This window comes from Aptenodytes patagonicus, chromosome 2 (assembly GCF_965638725.1).
Source record: "Aptenodytes patagonicus chromosome 2, bAptPat1.pri.cur, whole genome shotgun sequence".
NCBI lineage: Eukaryota > Metazoa > Chordata > Aves > Sphenisciformes > Spheniscidae > Aptenodytes > Aptenodytes patagonicus.
Genome location: NC_134950.1, coordinates 15,687,906 through 15,715,686, shown reverse-complemented (window position 1 = coordinate 15,715,686; position 27,781 = coordinate 15,687,906). Strand labels below are relative to the sequence as shown.

The 27,781-nt window shown below is 39.5% G+C and overlaps 1 protein-coding gene across 1 annotated transcript; it reads right to left on the bottom strand.

The window, feature by feature from the left end:
- Positions 1 to 1,570: 1,570 nt before the first annotated feature.
- On the bottom strand, positions 1,571 to 27,444 carry RAD21 (RAD21 cohesin complex component). Its single transcript, XM_076329205.1, has 14 exons — positions 27,311 to 27,444; positions 19,311 to 19,484; positions 17,305 to 17,434; positions 15,019 to 15,118; positions 13,921 to 14,027; positions 12,834 to 13,037; positions 12,109 to 12,234; positions 11,786 to 11,908; positions 10,307 to 10,530; positions 9,817 to 9,982; positions 9,292 to 9,443; positions 7,591 to 7,740; positions 6,063 to 6,146; positions 1,571 to 3,397 (listed from the first exon to the last, which is right to left on the bottom strand). The coding sequence occupies exons 2-14, from the start codon at positions 19,452 to 19,454 to the stop codon at positions 3,206 to 3,208; spliced, it is 1,902 nt and encodes a 633-aa protein (XP_076185320.1). The 5' UTR covers positions 19,455 to 19,484; positions 27,311 to 27,444; the 3' UTR covers positions 1,571 to 3,205.
- Between the last annotated feature and the right edge of the window lie 337 nt (positions 27,445 to 27,781).

Below are 27,781 nucleotides of genomic sequence, written 5' to 3'. Positions count from 1 at the left end.
AGCAGTTCCTTCCCCTCACGGATGCAGTGTAACGCTATAGCCAAACACACTAGAGACATTCCAGCCTGAATGGTAAAGCAGCAAGGAATACATTTTACAGTAATGTTATCGATCAAATCTAAATCCCTCACAAGAAGATTGGTTTCTGAAAAGTAGATGGTGTTACTCACTGAACTGCTAGGAAAATGGCTTCTTATCTAGTAAAAACCTAACTGAATGCTTATGGTTAATTCCTTTAAAACTGTTTAGACATTTATTTGAAGAGGGACTATAATAAATGCATATGCTCTACTTTTTTTAAGTAGTCCAGTATCTTTGTGAAGAACAGTAGTTGTAGGGAAAACAGAATAAATGCTGTGCAACAGATAGCCCTTCTGCACCTCATCATCTGTCTGCACAATAACAAGTAGGGAACTACACTTCTTGTAGATACAGGAGAAATATAGCGCAAACGCGTTGTCTATCACCATTCCTTAGACCTTACTCAACAGCTGATCAGTATGTTACTGCGAAGCCTGCTTGCCAAGAAATGTAAGTCTGTCAGTGCTACTTGCAGGCCATGTTCAGAACTAGTAACGAATCCTGTACATTATGAAGCAGAACTTGCATTCATTGCCTCAGACTATATCTAGTGTCATCAGGAGTATACATTTGTGCAAAATCAACTTGTCATATGAGTGCTGATCAGCGGTGTTACAAAGAGCAAAACTGATGATAAAAATGTCCTAGATTATTGATAGAAGAGAAGAAAAAGGCAGAAAAAACTACCTTTCATTCTAGTCTGAGTACCCGAGTTCCCACACTTCTCTCACTCACAGGGCTTTAACCAAAGGAATGAAAAATCAAGTCCTTACTTTCCAGTGCAGGCAAGCTGTACACACACGCACACGCCCAGGCTAGCTCAACACGGGCCAGCCTGCATCCCACAAGGCTTACAGCACGAGCAAAGTCAGCCCGACTGCTTCCACAGGTGGCTCAAAAGCAGTATAGTCGCTTCTGTGAGGAGCCCAGAGTAACTCAGCTTATTGCATCGAGGCTGGTTCTTCAACTCCCAGAGACAGCCCACGTTGAACAGAATTCGTTACCCCGGGCTCCGTAGTAAGCTCTGCAGGTAACCCGAGTGACTCCATGGGAGATGCACTGCTTCTATAGCCTTGGATCCAAGTGTCCGGATCCACCAGGAGCACGTAACTTCAGAAGCACTGACATACACACATGCAGAGGCAATTCTAGAAGCCAGGGAACAGCAGAGCTAAAAGAATTCAAGCTGGATATGTTCTGGCATTCAGAAGGGACTGGCATGGAGATGAATCACATTTTATAGACAGTCTCCCCTAATTTTCCGCACAGACATTCCTAGCATAGAACGCTTGAACAAAACCACAGTACGGCCAGTAGAATAACTCTTCCTTCCTAATGGCGAGAAATCTATTTACATATAGAAACTTTAAATCTCTCAAAGACCTAAATCGTTACACTTCCACTCCTAATACCAAAACAAGCAACCTGTAAATGCTAGGTCCCTCCTGCATAAATGAAAGGTGTTCAAACAAGGTACAGAGCTAATACGTAACAGCTTATAACACAACTTTTATTAGAAAAAGTTATACATAACAGCATCAACTATTTTCAAGAATATTAACCTTGAAAAGCAACAAAAACAGACTAAAAATGTATAACAAGAAACTAATGACCTTTTCTATAATTAAACATTCAAGTTATCTACAATGTCTCTTTTTACAAAGGGGAAAATCATGGTTTTACAGGCACATCATGTTGAAAATAAAGCTGCAGTAACTTTATACAATTAACTTTTTCAAGGATTATTAAAACATGGTCATCATGTAGTCTCAGATTTTTTTTTAAACATTCACATAATTTTACAGTTGAGTATACACTGAAATTTCAGAGTCCCAAAATTATTTCACAAAAGTGCCAACGTTAAAACCAGAACCTTCGGTGTGAATAATTTTGCCCTAAAAAAAGTTAAGACAGGTTTCCATAATCAACATATTCACATAATTTCTGGTGCTACCTGGTCTAACAGTAAAGCTTCATTCTTTGTAAGTAAAATCAAATGGGACTTCTTTTGCAAAACTGATAAAATTTTTTGAACACAGGAGTGTGCATTATTGGAAAAATCGATACTAAAACCATAAATATATCCAAAGAGTCATTAATACACTACACAATTAAGTGGAACTGTGCCCGTTTGTACTGTATATTCAAGTTTGTTGCCCTTTCGGTACAGGTGGTATCTGAATTTAGCATCTTTACAAAGGCAATCTGTTCAACTTCTCTTATTCTTATCTTCATATGCCTGCTTAATAAAAATCAGATAATTTACAATCTAGAAGTCTGTTTTAAAAAGTCTGGAGTTTATATACAGCTCTAACAAACCTAAAGCATTTTGATATCTTAAAGGTTTAAACGAAATGACTAGAGTTCTTACTTGACACTTATTAACAGTAATTAGCCATTATCAGTAGTGGATCATAATGAGGTGATAAGTGAAAAGGAATGTTTCGTCTAAAATGCTTAACACATGTTCCGTCCTTTCATGTATGCAACAGTATCACGTAGAGGAAGTGCTTTCCACAGACACCCGTTTCCCCTTAGCATCAAGGGCTACAAAAATCTGACTGCAAAAATGCAGTGACAAAGCAAGCTGACATATCAGGCACTACCTTTCATATTGGCAGCTTTAAGAGACCCACGGTATGCACAAAGATCTAGGGAAGGGGAAAAAACCCACTACTATGAGAAGTAGACCGAACATTTTAGACGAGTTTGGCAAAGTTTTTAATCAGACAACAGGTTGGCCATTCAGGTTTACTTGTATAGGTTAAAAAGATCACTATTCAATCAACTAGTCAAATTACCGTAAGACATTTTCATTGATACTCAACGTTACATGCACCAATATTGCACACATCTGCTCCGAGCTGTTAAAACAATCTTCATCTGGGTCCTTGAGCTGTCTGGTTTCCGCAGTTGGAACTCAAGCCACCCACCCCAGCAGTTTCACTAAAATTTTAAGTGGCAAATTTAAAATACAAACCCCAAAATAACCCCAAAAGAAAACCAAGGACTTTATACAGACAATAAAATCTAAATTTTCTGCAATGGTCTTGTGGGCCCTACAGATGGGGCAATACATGTATGCACTAGTGAAACAAACACTAGCTCTGCTGTATCTAACCATTCAAATAATATGAAATCTGGGACCAGGTGTTGCAATGATGTCACTGTAAGGCTCCTCCTGTGTCAGCTCTATGGCTTGCTGTTTCTTAAGTACCAGGAAACTGTAGAATTTTGCAGCTGCTTGTTTTCTATTCGTATTTCTGCACAGCTCAAGCAAACTGATAGATTCTGCTCCAGTCTTAGCAAGAGCTCTCTGAAAAACAGAAACATTGATACCACAAATTAAACAGAGAACTACATACAAACAAGAACGTCCGTGGGCAAGATTCTGTTTGTTGTCAGCCCCAGGACACTCTGAGGGACTGGGAAGGACTCGACATTGGGTGGGGACACTACATCATGTATATGAAAATTTCTATATGGATCTTATGTAAATGAAACCAAGTAGGCTTCCCAGAGAAGTGTGAAAAATCAGTCTTGAATCTGTGCAACTTATTCCAGAAACACTGTAGTATAGCGCAAGATTTTCTTACTGCACCAATAGCTAGCCAGTCTTTGACTACAGGACAAATATTTTGAAATAGGAATAAAAAAATCCTGTTTTATTTCTCAAAATAAAAATAACTCCGAAAATAGTAATAATCTATTGTTTAAAACAAAATTTCAAGAGCTAAGGTTCTTTAAAAGATGCATAATTTTCCCAAGGTGAAAGCCTGTTTATTTCTAAAACTCCTCTGCTTGTCTGAAACTAAGTACCCGAAGTTGCTTAAATTTTTTCAAAGTCTTGGCCAGAATATAAAAAAAATTCAGGAAAATACATCTGTTTGCTGGCTAGAACAACAACTGACGTCTTCAATTTAAAACAGAACCGTCTGCTCTGGAATATCTACTAGATGAAAAGATATTAGGCTGGCCAAACCAAATTACTTTATATTAAACAGATCTTAACTTCGAATCTCATTACAGTCTTAATGTTTCATCCATTCAGTGTGATGCTCTTTTGGGCACATGGAAGAAAGAATTGAAAAAAAGCTAGACGTGGTCCAAAGAGAATTCTGAAGCTCTTTTCAGAAATTGTGATGAAACATTCAGAGAGGAAAACATTAAACAACATTACCAACTAAACATCTGTATACTTTAAAAGTTACTTTTAAGCAACAGTTGTACTGGTTTGGGCTGGAACAGAGTTAATTTTCTTCACGGCAGCTCACGTGGTGCTATGTTTTGGATGGGAGCAAATGTTTTTGTTTTGGAGCAAAGTAGGCTGGGGGTGCACAAGAAGCTGGGAGGGGACACAGCCGGGACAGCTGACCCCAAGTGACCACAGGGATATCCCATACCATATGACGTTGTATTCAGCAATAAAAGCTGGGGGAAAGAAGGGGGGTGTGTGTGTGCGCGCGCATTCGGGGTTACGGCATTTGTCTTCCCAAGTAACCATTACATGTAACGAAGCCCTACTTTCCTGGAAATGGCTAAATGTCTGCCTGCTGTTGGGAAGCAGTGAATGAATTCCTCATTTTGCTTTGCTTGCGCACGCAGCTTTTACCTTACCTATTAAACTGTCTTTATCTCAAACCACGTTTTCTTGCTTTTACTCAGAATTCTGATTCTCTCCCCCATCCCACCAGAGGGGAGTGAGCGACCAGCTGTGTGGGGCTGAGCTGATTACCAGGGTTAAACCACAACAACAGTTTAAAATGATCTTACTTAAACTAGCAGAATTCTTGCAGGTATGCAAAAGAACTAACTTAAATCACATTAGTTTACAATGTAATCTGAACTAAAGTTAAGTGTATTTAAGTGTCCTAAAGGCTATTTAGGAGTTCAAAATTAAGGTTTCATTGTTACGAAATGAAATGAGATGACATGTAAGTCATAATGAAATGAGATGTAAGCAAATAATTCTTATGATATAACTCTAGTAACATTTTCCAGAAATGTAAAGCTTTTGCTTGATTATACCACACTTTTGAGAAACTTAATAGAATATGAAATACTACTAAATCTCAGTTTACTGAAAACTCAGCAGCATTCTGTGCCCCCCTCCCCCCCAGTCCACTATACTGGAAGTTCAGAGATACAGTGATGACACTGAGCTTTTATCAGCAGAGACAACGCCTATCAATTTCACAAAAAGGTGAGGATGACTTTGGAAAACAGAAACAGGTTAGAGATGGAACTGAAACACTTCACTGACAGCAGAATCTCAGGAGCTGCTAAAATGTTTAAGGGAACAAAGGGGTAGGAACTGCAAACTAGACCAAAAGGCAAAGGTGGTCCAAGAATATATGAAGTACCCATACAGAGATCTATATGCAGACGGACAGCAGTTTGCACTTAAGTTCAAGTGTATGTAGGGGGTGTTCAGTTACCTTATCAGAAAAAAGCTCTTTAGTTCTAGCAAGCAAGAATCCCTCCTACAAAGATTATCTGTTTATGCAGACTGAAGCCACATGCTGAAAAGTAATGCTGCACCTCGGCCAAGGTGAGATTCAGCTTATCATAACATGGAAGTTTTCAAACTAGCCTAGCCAGGAGTAAACATCCTGTAAAATGGTTTTATCCCTAGACCTTGATGGGGTTTGCCTAGGGTCACATTGCACAAAGTCAGCAGTGCTAACGTTTCATTAAAAACATGATCACACCCAGTTATTTTAAAATTTGAATTTCTGGGAGTCTTACTTGCACACCAAGTGTGGACATAAAGGTTGAAAAACACTTAAGCGAAAAATTTTACTTCAAATGTTCTCTGGAAAAAAGTGGCAATTTTTTTTCCCCTCCAAGACAGAACTGATATTTTAAGTCTGTAACATCTACTGTAAGGAAAGCTCTTTCTTAACCTTTTAACTCATGTTAAAAGTGTCAGTGGGCACATTCAATAGCTACTTTAAGAGAAAGCAAATTATCATGTGTACCTGAAGCCCATGAAGCATTTGTTGAGTTCTCTTGTTCCATCTCCTTTCTTCTTGATCCTGATCACCCCCCGTGCCATCTTCTTCCTGCAAGCAGCCGAAATTCACGCATTTACAAAACAATAATCTTTTCATCCACTGAGTTATGAAATGATAGAGGTATTTCTAGATATTACTGCAGCTTTTTCTTTTCATCAAGCCAGAAGGATTAGACAACTTGAGTCACAGGATACATCTAGGAGAGGCAGGAAGTGGGATGGAGGAAGACACACATGTAAGCTGATGTACCGTAGTAAGGTTGCCTGCCACTATGATTATACCTCAAAATGTTACGCTGACAATTAGTAAACCAAAGTTCAGTCATGACAGCTGAATGAGAAGAGACTTCAGTCAAATCTAGGATTGCTAGTACTGAACACAGTATCAATAATGCTTTTATTCTGCAAACATTAACAAACACAAACATGTTCTCATTTCACTGTGGAAACAGAACCATTGAAAAGGAAAATAGGTTGTTGCTAGAAGCTGCGAAAGCCAGCTGTAACAACTCAGCTCCCCATGTCCTGTGAAACACTCACCTACACAGAACAGTAGGTGTTTATGGAAGATGTGTTATATATGGCTTTTAAAATAAGAACTTTATTTCAAATCAACAATTAAAAAAAATCACCACGAAAGCAACACATGCAAGCAGTATCTGCTTTGCGTCCAGTCTTAACTCAAGAACCTCAAACTGTGCAGAAAAACTGTTTGGCCAAGTTTTTTATTTCTCAAAATAACTCAGCATGTGTTTCTTCCTCTTCATTGTACTACTTTTAAAGTAACATTTCTCTGCACCCAGCAACATCCTGAAGTGGTCAGGCAGTTGGACTAGATGACCATTGTAGGTCCCTTCCAACCAAAAATATTCTATTCTATTCTAACAGCTTTGTACATTGCTAGGAAAATCATCTTGACTAAAGTAATTGACTAAAGTAATTCACATTTCTTTGTACATGTGACTTGTTACAGAAGGAAACTTCACATGTCCAGATACATTCTTTTTCCAACAATAAAACAGTTTTTAAAAACCTAATTTAATTTAATATTATGCATTTTGGGTGTAAAATAAAGAGAATCAATGAAGTCTGTTTTGATAGCCACAGAATATTAAATATTGTAGCTAAGTTATCACATTTTAGGATGTGGACCGTTGTCTTACAAAAATCTACTTTTATTAAGTGGCATGAGCTATTTAAAATGGAACCATAAAATTAAGTTCAAAACTTCTTGTATAAGTCATCATAAATACATAGAGTGGTTTAATCCAACTGTGTGTGAGAACAGGAGAACCCTCTAATTCAAAGCAGAATATATATGCAATTTATAAAATGGAGTAATATAAATAATATAAAATGGTCATGGAATAATTTTGAAATCTACATTTCCAAAGGTTATCATTTCCTAAGTAAGGACTAAAGATTTATCTTATGCCATTTAATGAATCCAAAGTCAAACAGTGCTGGGGAACACACAAACCCTTTCTACATACCTCCTCCTCTTCCTCCTCCTCTTTCTCCTTTTCCTTCTCCTTCTCTTTTTCTGGCAGAAGTTCTAGCTCTGGTATTAGCTGGCAGATGTTTTGGGGCTCCTCTGGAGGCATTTCTACAGGTGGGATTTCCAGCTGTTGTGCTGGTGGATGCTTTCAGAGTACACAATACAGTTAAACCAATAGCATCATTTTATCAGTGCTTTTACAACAGAATGCTGATGCTATAAACTAGTTTCACAAAATCCAAGTCTCTAAATCTTAGCCATTTGTCAGAATTTTTATTTTTGAAAAATGAAAAGCAATTTGTTTTGTTTTGCTGTCCATACATGTACTTTTAATCCTTTAGATTCTACTCAAACCAGAAATTATGATATCACTGTAAGGAAAAAGGCTTTCCAATAACTTCACTTAGTCCACCATCCAAACTACTGATCTCATTTAGTGAATCAGCACGTGCAACTTCAAAATCCCACGTAACCAGATGCAGTGCTACATGAACACACTTTAACTCACTGGAACAAGACATCTTCAAAATATCAAAATGTTGTTCTTTGCAGTACAAGCATGAAGGAATTAAAACGTAGGTACTTTGTAAAGTTTCCAAAAATGTATGAGTGACTTTGGTGCTCAAGTATCATTCTCAGAAGATATTTACATCAAGAGGAAAATCCAGAAAAGCAGTTTAACAGGATTCATGTAGTCAATGTTAATAAAATTAATATACAGTATTCTCCCCCTGAAATCTATACACAGTTAAGTGTTTGCCAGTAAAGTTACCTTGACACCTGAAACTGTTTCTACACATACCCTAAACCAGCTCAAAATAACTTCTGGTTTAGAGTCATACAGCAGGTATCGCTACAGGTATGTTGCTAGAGGTCTGATCTGGTTAGCGTGATCAAAGAATTCCCAACACACACCAGTAGCATTGACTTCAGCACAAAGTACAAACAGTTGATGCCAGTTTCACCCAATGACACAGCCAAGAGGAGCAGCAGCTGCCACCCTTTTTAATAAGATAATGTAACATCTAACAGTCTCATTCTACAGCGAACAACCTGTTATAGCCAAGAAACGTGAAAAGTGAGGTTAAAAAACACAAATATGAGAAAGACAGCATAAACCAGGACTATTCTCACCAGGTAAGCATTCAGAAAAAGAATACACCTTTCATTTTGCCCATTTCCTCTCCCCTTCACAAATATGGTTTCCTTTCACACTGCATCACAGCTTTTACAGAAGAGGTAGATATGAGCTAGTTTCCAAGTCTACTCATAACTAGGAAATCTTTCCTGAAGATCAAAGTTTTTCTTTGAACCCTTAACCCTGGAACACTAGGACTATCTTAAAAAGGAAGTTTGTGCAGCTAGCACAATCCTTTCTTCGTCAGTGAAAGCTGTTCATATACACTTGCCAAGCAGAAGAATTTGATAGCTTTGTAAGCAATACACTTGACCCCTTGAAGACTTTTTTTGGAGGAAACAGTGCCATTTCTTTATCCTACCTGCATTTTGAATGTTTCAGTAAGCTTTCCACATAAGAAAAACACCACAAAGACTACCCAGGGACAAAGATTCCGATACTACTCCAGCATATCTCACACCATCACAGAAAGCTAGTGCCTCAAATCTGTGTCACTTCCTGCTCAAAGACACTATCCACTTCTCATTCTCCAAAAAAAAAAAAAATAATCTTACTCACAGGTAACACTGGCTCTGGTTCTACTTGCTGCAGTTTGCGTTTAACACCTGTCTGAGGCGGTGGGGGTGGCATAACAGATTCATCCAGGTTGGTTCTGCTGCCTTCCATCATCGATTCTTGTAAACGACTTGGTTCTTCCAGAATAGGTTCATCTACATTCCACAACAAACCCAGTTTTAGATACTTTGGTACAGCTTCAAATTACATTACTAAGTCCAATCTGCTATTAATTCAGAATTGAGCACTCTTAACAGCCTGCATAGCTTTTGCAGTGACTTAAATAGAATCGGTACAGATGTGCATACAACCCAATTCAATATCTATTTAATCCACTGGATCGAACTGAATCTCTAAGTGTCTTCTAGGAAAAACAGCTATTTTAAGTCATAGACTGTATATCAAGCTAAACAATCATTATAAAGCTCTTTCCTTCATTCATAATCTTTGGTGACTTAATATAAAGCACAAACAAAAGAGAAAAATAAGCTCCGAGGGAAAGCAGAGTATCTTTGACAAGACACAAACCAATGACATCTCGTTGCTGCTGTTGCTGTTGTTGTTGCTGTTCCTCTCTGGGAACCTCTGGGTTTTCAAAGTCTTTAAGGAACTCATCAAGGTTGTCAGCTTCTCCACCTTTCCTCCTCTTTCTTAGATCTTCTGGTACCAGGGGTGTAAGACAACGAGTAAAGAGCTACAGGGGAAAGGTTACATTATTCACTATTGTAGTTCTCAGTGTCCTTAATCTCATTTCAGAAAAAGTAATTATGGGCCATCTTCCTTTCCCACTTTTTAAGCTCCTCTCCAACAGTAGTAACATTTTAAAAAAACAATCATTTATTTCTGTAACTGATAAATATTTTAAGCATTGGTGTTATCTTAGTTGTTTTAGGTTTTTTTTTTAAAAATGATGACTACTGCTATCACTATATCATTATTCATATGCTGATGTTTACTATATATGAGGCACAATCCTGAATATAGTCCATTTAGAAATGAACCTGCGCAAAAACATTACCTTCAGTAGCCTGTTATTCCACAAAGGCTGTGCGGGCAGAGAGAAAAGCTTTTCAACTCCACCAGTTTCTTTCCACATCATCAGTTTCTTAGTAGGAGGTGCCAAGTCCAAAGTAGTCACAATATCAGAGTAGTCACTTAATTGGGCTCGTATAGTCTTGCTATCCAGTTCTTTCACACTGTCCACAATCAGCTTTCTCTTCCTCTTTGCTTTGGTTTCCTTGACTGTTGAGATTTTTAGCAAGTAAATGAAGGTTAGCTCAAACAGATACCACACTGCACAAGAATCTTGCAGGTTCTCTATAGGTCTTATTTGCCCATGTATAAAGCTGCCTCAAGAATCTAAGGCAATGTCAGCTTTGGGAGAAGAAATGAAAAGCTATAAGCACTATGAAAGGTCAAACACTACGAATGCTGTCCCATAACCTACAGGTTCTTCTGTGTATACTTGTAGTTCTACTGAATCTACCTAAGACTCAATGTCCTCAGCTGCACATGCCTCCCTCCCTCATGGCTTGCTTGTCAGGCTGGTGTCCTTCAGGAGCAAACCCCTAAGATGCAAGGTCCCTCTGACCAAAGAGTCAAAATACCACACCGGGTTTTTCCCCTAAGCCCTATCTGAGCTTTGGTAGTGTTAATGTGGGTGGTTATCTTACCTGTACCTCTCATCCTGCTCTAGAATGACTTTACTGTAAATTGCTTACAGCCTGGCACTCTGCAGCAGACCCTGAAGCTCTGGCAAACGCTGTCTTTGCTGGTCCCAGCTGATCAGCTAGGACCTCTGTTGCTAGCTTGCCAGCAGAGGGCAGTGCTAGGGCTTTTTAATTGGCCAAGCAGTAAATCAGGGCCTGGAGTTCAGTCTGAAAACACAGGACAAACTACATTTTTTTTCAGATCTTATTCTTTTAATAAAGCAGGGATCTGTTTATAATGAGCCACATACAGTACCAGTTAAAATAAGAAAGTGTCTTGCATTAGAGAAAAAGACAAGGACTTTCACTATTTAGTAGAACTTCAAATACAAAGATGCATCTCCTGAATTCAGCAATTCATTAAAGCTATAAATCACCAGAAGAGCACTCATTCTCAGTGTAAACAGCCACTCCCAGCCATCAAACACAGCGTATCGAGAACTGTGCTGCACTACAGATGCTGTATTAGAATTAAAGACATGATGAGTTCTATTCTGACTCATTGTATTTTAACTAGCGTGTTTATCAACAGCTACAGTATCATGCCGCTATACATACTGAATGCAGAAACCACAAACTAGTATCCTCCAAGACCATCAATGTAAGCTACCTACCTGAAAAGTACTGGAAGGCTGCCGTTAGAATAAAAGGAATTCAGCACTTGGTCCCTGGTTTCTCTTCCAACTGAGAAGCAGAGTCAGCAGCAGTGCTAAACATTCATTTCCACTCCATCAAGCTAAGGTGGTCTCTGATGACCCAGGTAAAATATTCCCAAACAGCTTACTCACCGGTTATGTCAATAGGCTCCAGAGCAAAAGCTTCCTCTTCATTGGGAACAAGCGTTGTCTGATCAGTCATAGTTGGTAACGGTTCAACTGGATCTACCGAGTCTGGGCTGTCTGGTCCACCCACTGCCAATTAGAACAAGTATCTTGCACTATGTTAAAACATTAAGAAACTGTGCTACCCTTCCCATCCCCTCCTCCACACCTTAAAGTGGTTTACAATATTTCATACTTTTGAAATACTCAGCATGCTTTTAAGGAATTAGAATCCCAATTAAGTTAGTTGAAAACAAGTAATTCTAGATATAGCCCTAGATCATACTCACTTGATACATTATCATCATCATCCATATCATCGTGGGGAGGTTGCTCTGGCATCATTACTCCACTTTCCGAGAGTGCAGGTGGGTCATCAAAAATACCACCATCATTATTACTGAGGAGTTTGTCATCTGAAACAACCATATGAAAGAATCGGTTTTGCATCCACAAATTCATGAAACAAGTATAGACCAATGTATAAAGAAATAGACAAATTTATGACAACACAGATAAGGATAGTGCAAAGGTTAGAAAAATCTATACTTTCAATGCTGACACAAAAGCAATTAGGAGCGCTTTTTCAAGGCGCATTTCAGCTCAAATTTTGAGCTCACAGATAGCCTTTATTACAATACACTTGCCACATATTTGCATCTTACTAGGTTTCTTAGTACTTCAGAGAGAAGCACTCAACACAATTCTCAACATATTAATTAAACCCTTGGAAGGAGTCAAAGAACAAGAAGAGTTGCATATTGATTTTTCTCTAAAGAATGTTACGTACAGAATGGAAAAAAACTCTGGATGATTGATTTAATTTTACTTCATTTGAAATATGCCAACACTTAATGTGCTACGCATCATCTATATTGCTGTAACACTCACAAACCAGAATTCCACTGCTGAAGGCATAACTTAGAGAGGGACCTTGGCAACAAAGGTAACAATCTCCCCCCTGCCCCTATTAAGGCAGAAGGTAGGACAGAGGAAAAAAATTTCTCAAACATACCCAATATTCCACCATCATTTCCTTCTCCAAAATTATCATCTTTGTATTGGTCTTCATATTCCAGGTGATTAGATTTCTCATTGAGGTGACTGGTGCTCTGTTCAGGTTCCAGTAGGAGATTGGAAGCACTGGTGCTCACTAACATGTCATCCTCAAATGCACTACCTTCTCTCATCATCTCACGATCATCCATCCCAAAGTCACCTGCAAGAATATGATTTCACTGCTATAAATGCTAAAGAACCCAGCTGCAAGAGACCTAGCTAATCAAAGACCTAAATGTAAGAACAAACTTCATTTCAAGTTATCATAATTGCAGAGTTAATGACAAGATGTAAGGAATTATGCCCAGCAATACCATAGTGAAAATATTGTTCAAGCAATTATAAAAATAACCATCTCCTCTTCAAACCATTTCATTACACTTTTTTGAATTGATTTTAGCAAGATCCTACTAAATTTTAGCTGCACTGAAACCAAAGAATTCCAAGGAATTCAAAAAAGTTGTTCCTTATGCCTCGAGGTTGGGCTTCATGTACAGAGAGCAAACCAATACCAAATCAACACCACCATCAATACCTAGATTATACTTTCAAAAGGATTACTAAATTATGGATTACATTATTGTACTTTGGAAACTAGATATTCAAATACAACTGTCTTCAGGCTTTGATTCAGATCTTCATACGCTGTCCTTGAAAAGATACTGAAAAAAGTAAACTAGTCACCACTGACTGCTTCAGCTTTAGAAATCTTGTAACAGTTTCTGACTGAAAAGATGCCTATGATTAAAGCAACGGCCGACTTCATATTCACACCACGATTTGAAAATTATAATTGACATAGTACTTCACTGATTAACCTGACTGAATATTCTTCAGCTTTATGTAGGCAGCTAGAAGCTTGCTGAGGACAGGCTTCTTGGAAAAACTGACATGTACAAACTAAAAATTAAATGTACAGAAACACAGCATGTTTGATCTAATTTGTTTTGTACTTAGTGGGAATTCCATAGTAATTGCAAAACCGTAACTTTACAGTTACCAAAACTAGCTTAGTAACACATAATAATACACAAGATTTTTACCAAAGTCATTATCCTGGAGGATACTGATGTTGCCTACTTCTTCTCTCATTGTAATTTCTTCCACTCTACTCTGGTTCAAACTGAACTGCTGGGCCACGTCAATATCACTTAAACAAAACAGAAGGTAATTATCAAAAATCTCCATTAAAAAAAAAAACTAACAACAGATAAAGCCTGCTTAGATAAATGTGAAATTAGTTCCTAAAAAGTACAATATACATTTAAGTCAATTAATGAAAAAGCTGATGGTAAATACAGAATAGAAAACACTACTTAAAACAGTAAGACCATTCACGGTTAAAACCTATCATCCAAATTGCATTAGCTTCTGGGAAATGTATCAGCAACCTCTCTTACTCCTTGCTATGTTGGGGCCCCTAATTTTAAAGGCCAAATTAATAACTGAGAACAGACTTCCTCCCCTTCAACTTCAAAAGCTATTAATATAATTTATCAAAAAGTATATCTAGTAACAGTACCAAGTTAATACTCTTAGTGGTGTGTTAAGGTACATTTCTTAGAAGAACACTGAATTTTTGTGTAGTTCCAAATTAGTATATACTCTAATTTTAAAATAAACCAAACAGAACCCTGAGTAAGTAAAGCAAACCGTATCCCAGAAATTCCATTATGAATAATCCAAAAGGGTAACATCAATTTTTAAAGATCAAGAACTATTCAAGTTGTATACTCGTTATTATGTTTAAAAGTAACCCATTAGTATTAAAAAGTTTTAAGAATTAAAATTGCCACTACAGAAGGTCAACAAGGACATTTCTGTAAAACTAATCTTGTCTAACCTGAGAACGTATGTGATGTACAGTGCTTGCATATTAGAAAAAAAGAGAATTATAATACATATTCAAAAGCTTTTGTAAGGACAGCTTTAACTTCGGTTAAAATTACACGCTACTATGAACTTAAAATCAATACAAAGATGATTGCATACTTGCTTGGTATATTAAGAGACTTCAGAATACAGGTTACCTACAGACTTCTTTTTAATTCAGCCATGAGTTTGCTGTTTAAAAACCAGGTTCTCCTCATCCAAAACCAAACATCACTTGCATGGAAATAAAAAAAACAAACCAAGCTTACTCTAGATCAGGAAGTGGTTGATCAAAATCATGAAATTCCTCGGGTAAGGTAATAGCATTGTAAGCAGCCTCTCTGTTTTCCTCAGGCAAATCGACAACCCCTGCAGAGAAGAACACTCAGACATGAGTTCCCATTCCTTACAAGGACAGCATTTTCCCCTGTGCCTTCAGCATTGTTCCCTTGGCATGAGCTTCTTGTCTTTAAATTGTTGAACTGAACCGATGCTAGACACCTATGAAGAAACCTTAGATGTTAGTATTGAAATTCAGTCTAAATTCAAAATACATACCCTGCTCAAGCCCTTGTACTGTTTTGTATAACCCTGGAAGCCTCAAATCACTCGATAATGTTTCTGTAGCACAATGCAGAGCTGTGCAGCTAACACAGGCATTGTACATCATCACAACCCTATGCAGGTACCTGCTACAAAATTGTTTTATCGTGATTCTCCAGGTGAGCTAGTTAGTCCTATATTTTGGTTTGGGTAAAGCAGCGGCAACACAGTATGACTACTTTGCTACTAGTCATTTAGTCAGTTCAATTAGCTCTGAAAGTCCCAGCACAGTACTGCCTGTACTTGGGCCACACAAACTTAGGCTTCTGCATTTAAAAGAGCTGGATTACCTAAACCACATACCTACCTTTTCTTATCCTCCCCAGATGCTTAGTCTGCTATTCAGTGGGCATTCTCAGAGCATGACTATCAGATTAGGCATCACACAAAACCAGTGCCAACAGTTGGTGTCTCTCTTTTATTTAAAGGCTTAGAGGTCAGGACACTTGAAAGTGCATGGGAAATGCAGGTTCAATTCCTTCTGTAACTTGCAGGAGATTTGAGCTCTATGTTCTGCCTTCTGACCCACACAACACAGGCAATTCTGAGGTACAGATACTTCAGAAACACTCTGACCACTGCGCTCCCCTCCACAATGGATAATCAAGAACCACTGTCCAGAGAGACCAGAACAAGCACGAGTCTGTAGTTTACTCATCTTGGTACTTGGCTAGGAATGAAGAAACCTAGTCCATCCTTTCGGGGCTATCCAATATTTTTACCTGTTGGCTGCTTAAAATAAAACATGTAAATGACTCTCAGAGCAGACAGGATCAAGACAATGCCTAAGCCACAAAGCTGATAAACTGAGAACAAAGACAAGTGCCTCAACTTGTTTCAGGTCAGCATGCCACTTTTTGTACGTCTTGTTTTAAGGCGCTTCACTTTCTACACATGCTCTGTTGGGAGGGGGAAAATTGGGAAAACAGATTGCCTTATGAATTTAGACAAATTTATGTGTTCTCATGACCCTGGAAAGTTAAATGCAAGAGTAAACAAAAAAGTGGCAACGGTCAACATTTTGCCACTGAAAGCTACATAAAGTTCAATGCCTGAATCACAACGTGAAGATCAGGAAATGAAGATAAAGGCATTATATACCTTTTCTCAAATTTACTGTTGCACTGGCTTTCAAGAGTTGCCTTTTAAGAAAAAGTCTTCCTTAAGTTCAGCTTTTAAATCTATTACACTCACAAACTTAAAAAGGTAGAGTATGATTCAGCAGCTGTGAGTATCCAGCAGCGTCACTGCCACAACTATACTCCAGCTGGAAAAAAGTTTCCCAGGCAAGAATTAAAGAAAACTATCAACCATGTGTAAGCCAAGTAATTAATTGCTGGATGGAAAGTCATTTCAGGTATTAATATGGCTCCCCATCCTCATGGAAAATCTTAAGAGTAAACAACAATAGAGGGGGAAGTTATGTGTCACACATACAAAAGGGAAAATATCTTTGTTGCGCACATTACAGTTCACATTACTTCCAGAAACTAAAATGTGAAAGTGGTAAAAACACAGCTTACTTCTGTGTTTCTTTCGTAACTCATGGCAAGGCAATCTTTACCCTTGATGGAAACAAACTCCCTTCTGTGCTTCTATTCAGTACATGCAACTGGCCTTTTTCAGACTTGTGACAGAAGGTGGTAAACATACAGCATATTTCCATTTAACATCATACACCAACAAGAGCCAAAATCATAACTAAGATTTTACTGCATCAGCACTAATAGGAAAAGTTTTTGTGCAGACTTCAATTGAAAGATGTTTTTCAGCATACAACTCAGTCACACAGCCAGCCTGAAGCTGCACTAAAGAAAGTATCTTCTCCTATAATCCTGTATAACTTTATGTAATTCTTCTACAGAGACAGGAAGGTAGAACTGTATACCTTCTTAATAAATATAATTATATAACAATGTAACTTTTCAGAGTGCTTCGATAAAGACAGATACCTGGACGAAAAGCCATCTTAATCTTAATGAAAGCCTCGTTACAGTCTGCAAGAAGGTATTTTGCTTTCCTGTGGTAGATTCTAACAACGCCTAGTAAGAGATGTCCTGAGGTTCGAAGTGCCATCTTCACCTAAAAACATATCGCACAATCAGTGAATTAGAAGTAGCCTTACTTTTATTTCCTTTAATGACATTTCAGTCAGCTTTGCATGAGTTTTTCAATAACATCAAGTATCCAAAACAAGTATAAAAATCAGCAGAAAAGTGAAGAAAGAAAGAATGCAAAGTCTAGAGTTCAAGATGATACTCTACATATTATTTATGGACGGCCTGGCAAATATCAGTAAATTAATAGCAGCTCACTCCAGGAATTCCCAAACACTGCTCTGTCTAGTAAAAAAAAAAAAAGACAAGACAAAACCCATTTTACCACATCATCTTCTGACATCTTTGTTACTTTAATTGTGAAAAAAGTGAAAGATACAAAAATTTGGACAGCCATAAGTTACAATTTGGTCATGTAAAATTTGGTTAAAAACTGTTACTTGTTAGCTCCCCATCTTCTGTCCTGCAGTTAAGGAGAAAACCAGAGAGAAATAGTGGAAGATGTGGGGTGTCCATAAACAAGTACTGTCACATTAAAACAAGTTTAAGTTCCTTTCCTCTTTAACCTCACTGCTTTACGATGTAATCAAGCATCTGCTGTGGGAACAGAAAACTGATAAAAAAATTCCAGGGAAGGACTCTTCATAAGTACATTAGTCTGAAAGAGCATGAGACTTGTGTTGAAGGGTTCATGGAATAATTGTCTCCCAGAAAGATTAAGCCATACAGGGTTTAACCTCAAACTCTAAGAATTCAAAATTTTTACTGCATACAATGTCTTTCTAATATTCCAACTGATGAAAGTGTTACACAAAGTTAAATACATGAAAGAGTGCCTATCAATTTCTCCTTTTTCTAAAAGAATGCTGCAGCTCACTAGTGAGTCCATGAACATTATCTTCTTTCTAAATCCTTCCAGAGCTGACACTGAACCAAATCACTGTTCTGGAATAGTAAGTATCTCTGCGATTGTACTACACATTTTTTTGCTTATACGTAGGAGTTCTTCCAAAATCCAGAGTAGCATTATAGAAACATTGTTATATTTGTATCAACCAAAAGAAAAGATAAAAATAAGTTTTTTCTTTTTCAAATAGTTGCTTTTCTTATAAGACATTCAGACATCTGTTAAGTGACAAAAGTCACAACCATATCAGTCCACTAGTTCTTAAACAGAAAATTTCATTTTCGTGAGTAGTAGAGGGAAAAAAAAAAAACCCAACCATTTAAAAACCCAAGTTCCTCAAAATTTTCTCTGGTTTCACAATAGCCATCCAGAAGTGTTATGTTCTTTCAGTTTTGTTGCTATCTATTCGTTTCACAGAAAACCATAGACTAAAAGCTTCAAAAGCAAGGCTTTTACACCACAGTATAGTATTTTTATTATATGGAAAACTATCCTCATGTAACCACTAACATTACAAGCTACCATGATACTTCAGATCTTTTTGCTGTAGCTAAGCAGAAACATGCTTTGAACTCGGGTCACAAGCATAAACAAGGATACCTTAAGTGCTATTTCTACAGCTCCCAATAACAGCAGCACTGAAAGAGTGTCATCATAAGGCCTTTAAAAGTTACTTCTTAGAAAGCCTGGGCCTTCCTCTCTTCCAGACATGTGCTTCTAAATGATGCATGGTACATCAAGATACAAGTCCTCCATTTATACAAAGCAAAACATGTTGTAACTAAATTGCATGATACTTTAGCATTAGAAAATTGATAAGAAAATACTCTTCAGAATCAGAGTCAATAGAGTATTTCACATCTGAACAGACCTTTCCACCCTTTAAAATAGCAATATTAAGAATGTTATTTCAGTGACCCAAATAGTAACTACCACCTGTATACACAATTTCTTTTCACTAGAAGATAACATTACATCAGTGTAAAATAGATACCTTTGGTGAAATGATACTCTCCACGCTGCTCTCCAGATTACATTCAAAAACATGGGCTTTGGTTAGCTTCTTATCCCAGTGGGCCGCCAGCCAGATTTTGGCCAGTGGCCCACGCTTGCTCAGGACAAAGTGAGCATAGAACATGGTCCCAGATGTCTAAAACGAAGTGCAAACCTGTAAAGAGAAAGGCAAATTTACTTTTTTTCTGGAAACATCCTTGTAAATACACCCCTCATCCGCAGTACGCAAAGCACATGTTTGCTTTTCAATCATTAAGGTCAGACTATTTGTATAAAATATTTAAGAAGCCAACACTTACAAGTGGTGGCCATGTAACAGCATACATATTTATTGCAGAGGAAATATGAAACAGCAAGAACAGCAACCAATGACCATTTACATAATTTAAAAATGTTTACCATCCCGCAAGAAAAAAAATCTTGAATATATTAAACTTTGTGGTAATGATACCAAACTCATATAATGCAAACAAACATGTTTCAGTTTTCAGTCCACAGTAGTTTTCTACCACTTCCATTTCTTTCTACTCTTAATTCAGCAGCTACTACTATACTATACCAGTATATATTCTTCATTGTTTGAGTAAAACATTCAGCATTATAAAATACAGAGTCCTAAACTTTTTGGACTTGACCATATTTTCTTAAACAGAAAGTACAATTATGTCTTCACTTGAGCAGACTGCTCTCCATTTCATAATCCTCTTAGTAACGCTTCATATTTTTTATTCAAGTGTTGATAAAAATGGTAAGAAAATTAACTGCATTATTCCAAACTTCCTGAAGATTTCATTTTCTTCTTCCTCCTTCACCAGAAAAAGACTTCCTTTTATTTACTTATTTAGTAATTACCTTCTTACAGCTGATAAGATGCCAACATATCAAACCATGGGGAAGCAGAACAGCATGTCTTACTATCTAAACATGCCAATTTCATGCATGAGGTAAGCATATGATTCAGTTCAAGTACAAGTTAAGAAAACAAAAAATTTGCTTTAAAGAGGTGGAAGATTCTCCACAAACAGCTTTTTTGCTGCAATATCTGTAACTAGGGAAAAAGAAATGAAAGAGAAGAACAGGAGAGATGCAAGTGCATTTCAGTTTTTACCTCCTCCATACCTACAGAAAAACTGCCAGAGGAAGCACAGCAACCTAACAGTAAAAGCAGGGCAGTTTAATCTGGGCAGAGCCAGTGTAAGGAGCATTAGTTTCTAGCCATAAAAAACCCCCACAAAACAGTGTTTCCCAAATGCATGCCAACACAACTTATAAGCAAATAGGGAACACAGGGAAACACAAAGCATTGGTAAACATGACAGCCAGACAGAGATTCTCAGGAAGCCAGTTCCTAAACCATACCAATTTACTTGTAGGTAAAAGAAACAAGTTTCAAAGCAGCTAGGGTAGAGCTGTTGATATTTATAGGGTATGCTTCACAAAAAAAAAAAAAAAAGGAGAGGAGGAGCACAATTTTGACTGCTAGCAAAATAAGTATGGGGCAAGAGAAGCACTGACATCACTGGTTCAGTGGAAGCAAAGCCAACCTCTAGATATCTGGATAACAAATGAGAATTTCTAGATCTAGGGGTAGATCCCTGAAAGCAAAGGCCAATAATCTCCCCTCCCCCCCCCCCCCCCCGGGTTTTTTGTTTGTTTTTTTTTTTTTTTTTGTTTTAATAAATGGGAGTTGAAGGAATATAAAGGATAGGAAATATTATCTTTGCAGTGGTACCACACTCCGTACTTGTACCCACTTATAGGTATCGTTCAACATGAAAGATGATGAAAGCTTTGAATTTCAGCTGCATTGAACAGAGTTGTTTGGACAACAGAACTGATTATCAAACTTATCTGTCTTAATGACAGACTGGCCACTGATTCTGTTCATAACCAAGAATGGACACAGTGGAGAGGATTTAAAGGAAATAAAGGCCATATTCAGCTTCAGCTCGAGTTAACACAGTAGATAGAAAGAATTAAAACTACTCTTAGGCATGAAGTTGATAGCTTGGAGTCATAACAAAGCTGCAGATTACAAAAAGCTAAAATGCCATTTTTATTTGTCAAGATTGTGTGGGGGCTAAGGACAGCACTGCACAAAGATGGACATGAACAAGCTTTTCTAGGAAGCACAACGAAACAATTTTGGAAGTCTCCTTGATCAATAAAAGTTATCTAAAGGAAGGTATTCTACTCTCCCTGCCCCAAGTGTTTTTTAAAAGACATCACACTGTCTCAAACGCCAGCAGACAATTCAATCCCTTGTGCATTTTCAAAGGCCTCACAGTATTTTTTTATATGCAGAGACATAACTTTGCAGCACAGCATTTTGGTATCTTGAGTTGCTACCACAACCATGCACTGCTCTGGTAACAGCAGGCCTGTAAATTACCCCTAAATATGAGGAACAGGGGAAAACACAAACATGCAGTTAACAAAACTACTTGTATTACTCCCCTAAAAGCTTCCAACAACAGTTGCAAAAGAATGTACTTTGATTCATGGAGTTTGGCACAATTATCCACCAATGTTTTACAATCATTAAAATATGTAGCATGGGCTTCACAAAACTTCAAAGGTAGTTAATTGTAACTCTGAAGATATACTGAAGATTTCTTGTTAAATGTGAAACATACTATTTAGACAACTCAGACAGAAACAACTTACCACTTTTAATCCCAAATAGCAAAGGTAATGCAAGTGTAAGACAAACAAGTACCTAAGAGTAAGCAAGGTTCCCCAAAAACTGAGGTGTTGGGATCACACCAAGGCTAATGATTTAACTTTTTTCTTTTTTTTTTTTTTTTTTAAAACAGACACATTGTCAGTTCTTTTAAAGACAGAAAAAAGTTAACAATCCAAGTCAAAGTACTCCCCATAAGGGGGCTTAACATATGTGAATGGGTTTTGAAACATGCTTCGTTAGCAATTAAATCAAAGAATAGAGGCTGAAAACCATTGCACCAAGGGAAGGCACAGAAACAGTAAGTGGTCACCTGTGTTTGTGGTGTTTCCCAGGTTTCACTACCACTCAGTACTGAAGTTATGGATCAAACCTAAAATTTGCTTGTAAGACTAATGAGAAGATTATACTACATGTGCAGGGTACTTAAACTTTTGGAGTGAATAAGAACCAAAAATAACTAGCTTCTGACAGAGGTCATCTCTTTCTCTTCATCAGAAATAGTGTGGCCAGCAGGAGTAGGGAAGTGATCGTGCCCCTGTACTCGGCACTGGTGAGGCTGCACCTCGAATACTGTGTTCAGTTTTGGGCCCCTCACTACAGGAAAGACATTGAGGTGCTGGAGCATGGCCAGAGAAGGGCAACGAGGCTGGTGAGGGGTCTGGAGAACAAGTCTTATGAGGAGCGGCTGAGGGAACTGGGGTTGTTTAGCCTGCAGAAAAGGAGGCTGAGGGGAGACCTCATCACTCTCTACAACTCCCTGAAAGGAGGTTGTAGCGAGGTGGGTGTCGGTCTCTTCTCCCAAGTAACTAGCAATAGGACGAGAGGAAACGGCCTCAAGTTGCGCCAGGGGAGGTTTAGATTGGACATGAGGAAAAATGTCTTTACTGAAAGAGTGGTGAAACATTGGAACAGGCTGCCCAGGGAAGTGGTTGAGTCCCCATCCCTGGAGGTATTTAAAAGACGTGTAGATGAGGCACTTAGGGACATGGTTTAGTGGGCATGGTGGTGTTGGGTTGACGGTTGGACTCGATGATCTTAGAGGTCTTTTCCAACCTCAATGATTCTATGATTCTATCCATTAATGAAGCCTGGCCACAGCGAAATACATGAAGAGAAACAGTGACAATCAGACTACAGATAGCTTTAAAGTGTATTTTAATCTGAACTGTTATTAACGAGTAATACTTCTATTCCCTGAAGCACTAATTTCCTGTCACAATATGAGTCTCTGCCACTTCCAAATTCCAGCAGGTGCTCTGCTCTGTAAGGTAATACCTGGGTTACAGCAACTGTACAAATCCCACCTTCACGGTCCTGAGCTGCAGCAGTTCAGCTACTGTTGTTTAGAGCATCAGCACAATTGCTTAAAGCAGGCCCCAATGGATGCTCTCACTTTCTCCAGATTTTTTTCTTTTCAGATAATCCTTTTCCTTATTTCAGGCTTTTTGTCTGATCTTTAATTCATAGGGCAGTATGCTGATGCAGTGGCATAAAAGAAGTAGATTTTCTGGCATAATTCGAGACTGGGATGAATGTTAAAGGAACTAAGAGTTTCTTGGAGTGGCAGAATGCTCATGCAGACACGTAAAACATATGTCGTTGGCTGCAAGACCAACTCATAAGAATCCTCAAAAGAAAAAGGGTAGCTGATGGCTCTTAAAAAGCTTTTAAGGTAAAACATAACTGTTAATTTTTGAAATTGACTGGAAATGAACCAGGACCTTAAAACTTGTTCTAAGAACTCACTCATTTTTCTGTCTTGCTTGCACTGCTTTGAGGCAAAAATAATACGTACTCACACAAGACCAGGTGGGACCAAATCCTGATCTTGCCAAATTGTGCTTTTAAAAGACTTTAAACTTGATTTTAATTAACTTCGAATTTGCTTCCATGTGCCACAATTGTCCGCAGGTTCCTCTACCTAAATTGGTCCTCCACAATTGCATAATCTTATTTTTAATATTTTTCTTTCTATAGAAGTGTAAAAAAGGCTATAATTCCATACACAAAGTAACTGAACACGTAAAGTGAAACTAATATACAGACAGTACACAGGGTCTGATCCAGAATCTGCCTGTTTCATTCTCTCATCTGAGTATCTGGTAATCGATCCTCCCAAAGAAACAACAAGAAAATTGGGTAGATGCTACCTATGAACTTCATCTTAACCATCAATTCACAAATATTGTCTTAAAATCCTTCTGCATATTAGAATGGCTATCTAAACTCTGAAGAGCACTCTCACATAGCTCGAGTCCTACTCTTCAAGACATTGAGAAAGAAGCGTGATGAACTAAGTTGACAATAATATTGCAGACAACAGATACAATATTAACCATATTTTAATTTGACCGTGGTTCAGTCTAGCCCATTAAATCCACTTGCCTGTTACTCTACTAGGTCAGGTTATGTATACACACACCAGTTCATAGGTTAAGTTCAGTCTTCAATTTGTTTTATTGTCACCTACTTTTGTTCCTGTTGTAAGACTACTCCAGAACCCTCTTCATCCACTGATTAGCGGACAACTTCCATACTGCAGTTTAAAAATCAGCTAGTCATTTTAATTCATTTATTCTTATGCTATCCTTCAATCTCTCTTCTCTGCTGGTTCCCCTCTACGCATGTATTTTCTTCCTATGCTGTCCCTGTTTGTTTTGCTAAACCAAGCCAGCCCTGGGTGATGTGGGGAAGACTGAGCTCACCCTGTGCACCAAGTTCACCCTGCCGAACTTCAGAAGTCCAGAAGGATTACCCTGGCCCTGCAATTGTACTTTGAGTTCTTCAATTTTAACTCATAATCCTTCACTATATAGTCCTTCTTACACGTCTAAAACTTCCCTGGTGCGGGCACTTACTAATGTTGCCTCACTAGCAGGTTTCATCAGCACACTGAATGCCTGGTACCACTGAAAAAAAAATTCACCACAGGACCACTCTTCACAAACTCCACTAACGACTCCTTACAGCTCAATGCCTCTTTTCGGCACTACCTTATTTCATCTCCTTCCTTCAACCACCTTTATAATTCTCTGGTTAACCTGCATTTTTCTGAACTTTAATGTATTTCTTTGCGGCACCTGCAGCTTTACTGAAGTTCAGTGACAAGTCACCTCAATGTCTTATGTCCACAAAATCAATTATTGAAAAGATGAAATTGAACTAGTTCAACTTGACATACCTTTGATAAATGCATACAGCGTTTTCCATTTGTTTCCAGGTCTTGGTTTTTCCATCAACATTTTTTTCTGAAAGCCTATGGCTGAGGTTGCACTACCAGGTCTATAATTGCTCAAAACACAGCACTCCTTTACAGGAACTGCATTCACTGTTCTCCAATTACAATATACTACGTACCTGCATAATCAAATTGCTAGAACCAGTGCTCCACTTAAGTTACTAATTCAAAAGGCACAACACTCAGAATTATTGTACAGAGTTTGAGATTATTGAACCGTGTCCCCGCCCCCCCAACTCCATTTTCATACCTAAACCTCAGCAGGTATCCTGCCCTTGCCCCTAGATTCAGTAGGTCCACTCATCCAGTGGAAAAGAATCTTTTTAATTTTAGGCCCTATCTTGATTATCCCAACCTGTTTTGCACAATTCCAGTTCCAAGCCAAACTAATACACTTGCAGAAATCATGTATTAACACACTCCTTAAATGTACATAAGTTGGAGTAACATAAGGAATTCTGTTCTTTTATTCATGTTTTGCAGCAGTTATTCCTCTGCACTGTTCACCCAAAGAGCCCAAATGTAAAAAACTAACTTTCTAACATTTTGCCTCAAAGAAGTTAAACTCACGTATTAACCGAGGCAACTATTCTCATTTCTGTGGGAAATCCCATGATATCAGCAACCCTGACAGCAAGACAAGACTAAATTGTGTGGTAATTTAAGTTTATTGTAGGTCTCACTAGCTTTTTGTTCCTCCTTTTATTCCCCCCACCACACTTACTTCCTGTCTAGTTAAAACTTTAGATCAGTGGGCTTTGTGTTTCCAAGTTTTACAGAATGTCAAATATTTACAAATGAATCTTCACAAAATAAAATGCAAGCCTGGTCCTACTAATGCTTTGAAGTTTCCCCATTTTTGATGTAACGGGTTTTACTGAGGAAGAGAATAATGGAAGAGAATAACGAAAGCGTATGCTTATTGCACATGTTCACACGATGTGGGCCTAAATGATAACTTCTCCAAATTTACAATATTTTCTTCCGTGTGTCTAAATTTAATGAAAAGCCATTTTCACTGAAACACTGCCATGCCAGTAAGTCACAGTGACCCCAAACTTCTTTGTTATTAATAAAAGCACAACGCCTTGTTTTATATTTAACAGAAGCCTTTCATTCAGGATCAGAGAGAAATCTTAAAAACTATAGCAAGGTTTATATCAGAGTGTCCATAGGAGCTGCTAGAGTAAGATCTTAATTCTTCAAGACGTAGGCATTTTTAAAGGGGCCTTTTATTTGCAGATCAACAGTCACAGTGCCCAGAAGGTAGTTCATATGTTACCAGTGAGGACTGCGAGAACATTCAGTAGTCTGCTTTATCCAAGCGAGAAGTTAAGTTACGTTAGAAAATAAGAGACAGGCAGATGAAACTTTGCTCCTCTCTCCTTCCCCAGACTGCAGCAGCCCCGCAGCTACGCCGTCCCTTTTGCCAACCCACAGCTGAGCATCTGTTACATTATTCCGGCCACCGGACCCCAACACACTGCTCCCTCGGCTCCCCCGTGAACCGGCTCTCCCGTGGAAGCGGGGAAGTCACTGAGCTTCCGCGCGTGTGACTGCTCCAGGCCTACAGACCGTCTCCACCACGGAGCGCACACCCCCCTCTGCCTCCTCCCCCGCCGCACACTGCGCTCCACCCGGGGTTTTGCCCATGCCGCCGCCACGCCGCAGACGGGGCCCCGCTACGCCCGACCTCGGCGCAGGTCACCCCAACCACCCGGCCCCGCACCCCGGGACCGCAGCCCCGGCCCCGCCGCAGGGTCCCGGGGCGGCCCCGCCGCCCTGCCCCTCCCCTCCCGGGGAGCCTCAGGCGGCGCCGCGCACCGGGCTGCCAGGCGGGCCCTCCCCTCCCGAGCCACCCGCCTGCCCCCGCCGGGAGGACTCGGCCGAAGAGCCGGCGCGGCTGTGCCCAGCCGCAGGGGGCCGGCAGCCGAGCCCAAGTAGGCCGGCAGCGCCCCGAGAGCCAGGCTGCGGCCGGCCCCGCCATGCCCCTTCGGCCGGCGGCAGCGAGCAGGGGCGGCCGGCGGGAGCGAGCGCGGCTGGAGCCGCTCCTTACCCTGGTCCGGTGCAGGGGGAGGCTGGTGCGGCGGCTGGCGAGGCCGGGGTCGGTAACCGCTCCGCTCCTCCTCCCCGAGCCGAGCCGCTCACTCAAACAAACAAGATGGCGGCCGCAGCCCTTCCTGCCGCCCAAACCCGCCGTTCAAATCGGCAGGATGTTTACTGTTAAAATGCCCCCTCCTCCCCCCGCGCCGCGCCGCCGCCCACTGCGCCTGCGCGCCGCTCCGCCACTCCGCGCGACGGGCCGCGAGAAGGCGGGCGCCCAGTGGGAACCGGCGAGCTGCGCATGCGCCCGTCCCCGGCGCCCCGGCCCGCCGCCCGGGAGAAGGGGCTGGGCAGCGGGCATGACGAAAGGGCGGATGAGTGACGCCGGCCCGCAGGCTTCGTGGAGGGGCGGGGCCAAGGCAGGGATGGGGATAACTGCGCCTGCGCGGCTGCCCGAACCCTCACAGCGCCGTTCCGGCGGCCC